We start from the raw sequence: 6,711 nt of genomic DNA on the forward strand, positions 1-6,711 counted from the left end.
ATGAGATGGTTGGATGGCATCACTGACTCGATGGACGTGAGTCTGAGTGAACTCTGGGAGTTGGTGATGGACAGGGAGGCCTGGCGTGCTGCAGTCCATGGGGTCACAAAGAGTCAGACACGACTGAGCGACTGAACAACAATAAGATACAAGTTGTAAAAACCTAACCATCACCTGAACACAGAAGTACGAGCAAATGATTAAACAGAAGGAGACCTCTTCATCCTAAAATGTTTTTTTTTCCGTATTTGTAAAAATCATCTAAAAGGTGGTTTAGAAATATAATCTGGTCAGTCAAGAAGCGCTCAATTCAAAAAAAAAAAATTAATGCACAATGTGAGAACTGGTAGTTAAGCTTTCTTTCGGTCAAAATGAGGACTGCAGACCAGCAGACAGCCCTTCAGATAGCTCTGAGAGACTGCTCCAAAGAGCCAAGAGGGGGAAGGTCGGTATATAAGTGATTTTGTTGAAGGGGAAGTGCGTGCAGTCAAACACGTATTATTCTACGAAAGGTTTCTGCTGGTCACGGGGAGCAGTCATCACCATCAGGACTTTTGGTGATTTTCTAGATATGGAGAGATGAAATAATCGGGCTCATGAAATGGGCTCCTGAAAATACCTGGCCATCTGAAGACCTGTCCTGTCGGTCCTTCATGGAGCACAGATGTCTCCTGTCTGCTGTCCACGCTGAGCCCCCTTCAGGGAATGTGGAAGGTGTGGAGCTGTATCAGAGCTTGACTGAATCCTTGCAGAGGTGGACACAAGATGCCCATGGCAACTGCCAGTGTGTTGTTGACAAAGGGTAATACCAGAGACTGGGGCTTCCCTGGTGGCTCAGTGGTAAAGACTCCGCCTGCAGTGCGAGAGACCCAGGTTCGATCCCTGGGTCGGGAAGATCCCTTGGAGAAGGACATGGCAACCCACTCCAGTATTTTTGCCTGGAGAATCCACATGGACAGAGCCTGGCGGGCTACAGTCCACAGAGTCACGAAGAGTCCGACATAGCTGAGCAACATAACACAGCACCCACGTCTCATTCACAAGAGGAAATGAGATTTTAAATGAAACCAGAGAGGGGAACCAGGTGATACAGGAGAGGTGGGTTTTGATGTCCCGGTGACGGAGATGTGATCACAGCTGCTGTTGGCTGCTTGCTGGGGACGGTCACCTCTGCTTGTTCACATCTGCCAGAATCTGGGTTCCGTGGGTGGTCCCGGAATTCCGGACCGAGGGGAACCCGGAGGCGGAGAACTGGCGACAATCACGGCTGTTGACGGCGTCCACCCCGCCCCTCCAGAGCTCTGGCCATCACGGTTGCTAATCTCCGAGATCCCACAGAGACGACGAAATGAATTCTGCACACCTGCCAAGACTGGAGGTGGGTGATTTACCCGACTCCCATCGGGCAGTCAGCACCTCCCACGGAAAAGATTACGGCTAGAGGAGCGATGTAATTCCAGCAAGAAGCCAGATGACCGTGCAGCAAAGACAATCTGACGGGTAACAGCAACAAAATGCAGACTTACAGGAACTGCATTTGGGCTAGGGACACCGTTCTACATCAGCACACGTGTGTTGTGGGAGGTTGGGGTCCACATTTTCCATGTCTGTGTCCTGAAGCCTAGGGGCTTGGTGGCTCACTTGGTAGAGAATCTGCCTGCCATGCAGGAGACCCAGGTTCGATCCCCGGGGTGGGGAAGATCCCCTGGAAGAGGAAATGGCAACCGCCTCCAATATTCCTGCCTGGAGAATCCCATGGACAGAGGAGCCTGTCAGGCTACAGTCCATGGGGTTGCAAAGAGTCAGACACGACTGAGCCTCTAACACACAGAGCTCATCCTCTAGCTAAACAAACTCCTTCTCGAGAATTTATCCTAAAGAGAAAATCACACAAAGATCCCAACAGACATCTCTCCAAAGAAAGACATACAGACGGCCCTCGGGTCCACGAAAAGATGCTCAATGTTGCTGGTTATTAAAGAAATGCAAATGAAAACTCCAATGAGGGGACTCCTCACATCGGTCAGACAGAAATAAAGCAAAAGTCACTCAGCTGTGTCTGACTCTTTGTGACCCCATGAATATACAGTCCATGGAATTCTCCAGGCCAGAATAGTTGAATGGGTAGCCTTTCCCTTCTCCAGGGGCTCTTCCTGACCCAGGAATCTAACCCAGGTCTCCTGCATTGCAGGCGGATTCTTTACGAGCTGATTCTTTACCAGAATGGTATGGAAATTCCTTAAAAAAAAAAAAAACCTAAAAATAGATCTACCATCTGACCCTGCAATCTTACTGCTAGGAATATATCTGAAGAAAGCCATGCTTAGAAAAGATACCTGCAACTCAACCTTCACAGCAGTTTTGGTGGGAATGTATACTTGGGTAGGCATTATGGAAAACGGTATGGAATGTTCTCAAAAAACCAGAAACAGATACGATCTGTTTCATACGATCCTGTGATCCCGCTACTGGGGGATATACCTGGAGAAAATGATAATTAGAAAAGACATGTGCCCCCCAGGGTTCATCGCAGCAATATTTACAATCACTGAGACATGGAAGCAACCTCAGTATCCATCAACAAATGAACGGAGAAAGAAGACGTGGAGCCTGGAAACGGTAACACAGCAGCATCGAGGAGGGTAAAGTCAGATCTGCCCGCGGACCGTAGCAACACCCCCAGCGTCGGGGCCTTTACCTTGAAGACCCACCAGCCCAGGAGCTTCTTGACAAGCCGGGTGCCCCAGAAGACGTATCTGTAGAGGTCGGTGTCCACCACGCCGGGGTCGGCCACGCTGGCGGTCACGGGCATGCCCTGGGCAGTCAGCAGCGCCTGCAGATGGTAGGTGAACAGCACCAGGGCCAGCTTGCTCTGGGCGTAGGCTGCGTGCGCTGAGTAGTAGGTACTGCAAGAGCAAAGAGGAGAGGCCGTGAGACTCGGGCATCTGGATGTCGACGCTGCCCTCGCCCAGCCGTGGACGACAGCGCCAGGCACGGGTTGACGGCGTCTAGAGACATGCCCGAGATCAAGCGGGCTGTGCTGAGTCGCTCAGTCATGTCCGACTCTTTGCAACCCTGTGGACTGCACCCCACCAGGCTCCTCCGTCCGTGGGATTCTCCAGGCGAGAAGACTGGAGTGGGTTGCCATGCCCTCCTCCAGGGGGATCTTCCCGACCCAGGGATGGAACCCAGGTCTCCTGCACTGCAGGCAGATTCTTTACCGAATGAGTCACCAGGGGAGCCCACGTGTGTTACCTGCACTGTGGCGATCTCCTGGGATGCTACAGGGTGATTACTAGGATGGATATTTCACCTAATATAGGGTCCGGGACCTGGCTGCTTTAGACCCAGAGGCTCGGGGCAGCAGTTGCTAGAGGGCTTGGTCAGTTCCAGAGATGTCTGTCCTGTGATTCTGGAGCAGGGCTCCACACCTGTGACCATTTTTTTTTTTTTCTCCTTGGAATGTTCAACGCTTGGGGAAGATGCTATGACGGATGTACTCCTCTAGCGCACGATAACCACCACCGTCCACTCCTTTTTTGGCTTCCTACCATCAGAGACTATGTTATGAGGTTGGACGTGGGCACCACTTAATGAAAACCACAGGGCTTTCCTCTGACAGTCCAGTGGTTAAGACTCCTTCACCTTCCAATGCAAGAGGTGTGGGTTTGATCCCTGGTCAGGGAGCTAAGATCCCACATGCCTTGTGGCCAAAATACCAAAGCATAAAACAAGTAATATGGCATTACTAAGAAATTCAATAAAGACTTAAAAAACAGTCCCCATCAAAAAAAAAAAAATCTTTAAATAAATAAATAAAACCATAATGGTTACTCACTTATACCTATCCTTTCCCAGAAAGTAGCGTTCCTGGAATGTAGAAGAGAATTCACTGCAGAGAAAATATCACTCCAGGCAAACTAACTGTGGTGTCTTCAGTTCAGTTCAGTCCAGACGCTCAGTCGTGTCTGACTCTTTGCGACCCCGTGAATCGCAGCACGCCAGGCCTCCCTGTCCATCACCAACTCCCGCAGTCTACTCGAACTCACGTCCGTTAGGTCGGTGATGCCATCCAGCCATCTCATCCTCTGTCATCCCCTTCTCCTCCTGCCCCCAGCCCCTCCCAGCATCAGAGTCTTTTAGCTAGTAATTTTATGCATAGCTACATAGCCTGCGTAAAATGAAGAGCTCGTTACTATCTCTACTGGGGACTTTGCTGGCAGTCCAGTGGCTAAGAATCTACCTGCCAACGCAGGGGCTATGTGTTTGATCCCTGGTCAGGGAGACAAGATCCCACATGCCTCATGGTTAAAAAAAACCAATACATAAGAGACAATGGTGTAAAGCATTCCAATGAAATTTAAAAGAATAAATAACAAAGACCAGTTTTGAGGCTTTTATCCTTTTTTTTTTTGTCATCAACAATAAATCTACAAATAAAAAACCCAAGTGATTTGTGCTTAAAAAGAAAAGCTACCACTTGAAATTGTGAAAGTTACATTAAAACGTGAGAATTCAACTATCCACAGGAAAGAACAGAAGCTACATTGTAACACATTCAATACCGACTTCAGAAATGGCCCACGTGGAAAAAAGAACAAGTCTGAAACATAAAGAAAACCAAGGAAGTCTTCCTGGCAAAATACTTGACGTCTGATTCATGGGGGATCGGTCATTGTCTTCCCGTCCGGAGTTCTTTTTCTGTAATTTTGTGGATGTGAACGCAGCCCCACTCGTCTTTCTTCTTCTGGTTCAACGTGCCCCAGACTCTATATTATTCTCCATTTTCAACTCCAGTGGTGACTCTTAACATTCGGAGAAAATCCATCCACGGAATTCACCCTCGTGGGAACTTAAGGCAGTCAAAGATGAAAAAGAAAGAAATCCATCCTGACATGAGAAGCAAAAAAAAAAAAAAAAAAGCACTCGCTGGAGTTCAATGCCTCTTACTCACAAAGGCTCTTACTAAAGAGGAATTGAAAATTGCATTAAATGAACTAAATGGACTCAATGATTCAGAAAAGCAAAATCGGGAAACATGACCGAGGAAAAGCACACAAGAGGGAAAAAAATGAGAAAAGGGAAATACTTAGATGTAGAAAACAGGACAAGCAATGATAAGACTGAGAAATGAAGTCACGTAAGTGTCATTGACTAGTGAGGCTTTCTGGAAAAAAAAAAAAAAAACACCTCAAGCTGTTTTGTAAATTGCACACGTGGGCTCTCGGCTGTCAGAATGTGACAACCACGCCAACACCCTCGGGGACTCCGTCCCACCTCCTGCCGTCTCCCCGGGCAGCAACTTTCTTCCTTGTCAGCAGGCCCCCACGGCGTCGCGGGCAGCCAGCCGCTTGTCACAAGAGGCCACCTGCAGACTCTGAGGTTCTGCCAGGGGGGCCCTGCAATTTAAGCTGGAGAATAAGCCCCGAGTCCTTTGTCTCAGCGATGAGTAAAAGGGCAGGTCGGTCAAGGGTGACGCAGGACGAGCTTTGGCAGAGCATTTGCCAGAGGAACTCCAAACACATCTTTTGTTGGAGGGAGTAACGGAGACGATAATACAGCAGAGTTGCAAGCACAAATGCCCTCCCCCGGATCCACGACAACCCCCCAGTTATAGTTAAGATGCCTGTTTCTGGCAAGTTGTTCCTCTCTCTTCCCAGCAGGGGAGGAGAAAGCTCCAGGAATGAGGGGGTTATGAAGTACAGGGAGGTAAAGGCTCAACTTTGCTGTTGGCATTTGACTGTTTCTACAGCACACACATCCGTTTGCTCCTGAATCAACAGGGCTGTTTGGGAGAGAAGGACAGTCGTCAAGTTGAGAAAGAAGAAAAGACGCCGGAAATGTCCAGGTTCCTTAAAAGAAAACTGATCCATTGACAGAATTATGGCTTACCTCTATGGAGACTACTATGCAGGTTCTTTAAAAAAATGAAAAATAAAACCAAGCTATGACTAGCAACCCCACTCCTGAGTATATGTCCTGAGAAAAAGCACACTTCAAAAATGCACGAGAATACCAATGTTCACTGCAGCTCTATTGACAGTAGCCGGGACCTGGAAGCAACCTAGACGTCCATCAGCAGGTGAATGGATAAAGAGAATGCCGTAATACGTACGTGGAATATTACTAAGCCATAAAGAAGGGAAGACATTGGGTCATTTCTCACAATGTGGATGGACCCAGAGTATCTGTCACACAGATTGCAGTGACTCAGAAAGGGAAAGACAGTTACTGTATATTAATGCATGTATAGGGAATTTGGATGGAGAAGGCAATGGCAACCCACTCCAGCACTCTTGCCTGGCAAATCCCACGGACGGAGGAGCCTGGTCGGCTGCAGTCCGTGGGGTCGCTAGGAGTCAGACACGACTGAGCGACTTCCCTTTCACTTTTCACTTTCATTCATTGGAGAAGGAAATGGCAACCCACTCCAGTGTTCTTGCCTGGAGAATCCCAGGGACGGGGGAGCCTGGTGGGCTGCCGTCTCTGGGGTCGCACAGAGTCGGACACGACTGAAGCAACTTAGCAGCAGCAGCAGTAGCAGGGAATTTGGAAAGTTGGTACCGAGGAACCCATTTGCAGGGCAGGAATACAGAAACTGATGTAGAGACAGACATGCAGACATGGTGTCTGGTGGGGAGAGCAGAGGGTGGGACGAACTGAGAGAGTAGCACTTACATCTATCCACCACCACGCGTAACATAGCTAGCT

The 6,711-nt window shown here is 48.7% G+C and overlaps 1 protein-coding gene across 5 annotated transcripts in view; it reads right to left on the reverse strand.

The window, feature by feature from the left end:
• Positions 1-6,711, reverse strand: part of DHRSX (dehydrogenase/reductase (SDR family) X-linked) — a 121,841-nt gene that overhangs the window by 96,623 nt on the left and 18,507 nt on the right. For all 5 annotated transcript variants that reach the window (XR_824659.1, XM_010832960.1, XM_010832959.1 and 2 more), the window contains exon 3: positions 2,699-2,906. Coding sequence is in view for 4 of the 5 variants with exons in the window: in XM_010832960.1 (XP_010831262.1) it covers positions 2,699-2,906 (208 nt within the window). In the remaining variant the exon portion in view is untranslated. The remainder of the gene's footprint in view (positions 1-2,698; positions 2,907-6,711) is intronic.

The sequence above is a fragment of the Bison bison genome, unplaced genomic scaffold (assembly GCF_000754665.1).
Source record: "Bison bison bison isolate TAMUID 2011002044 unplaced genomic scaffold, Bison_UMD1.0 scf7180017862978, whole genome shotgun sequence".
In the NCBI taxonomy this organism is placed as follows: Eukaryota; Metazoa; Chordata; class Mammalia; order Artiodactyla; family Bovidae; genus Bison; species Bison bison.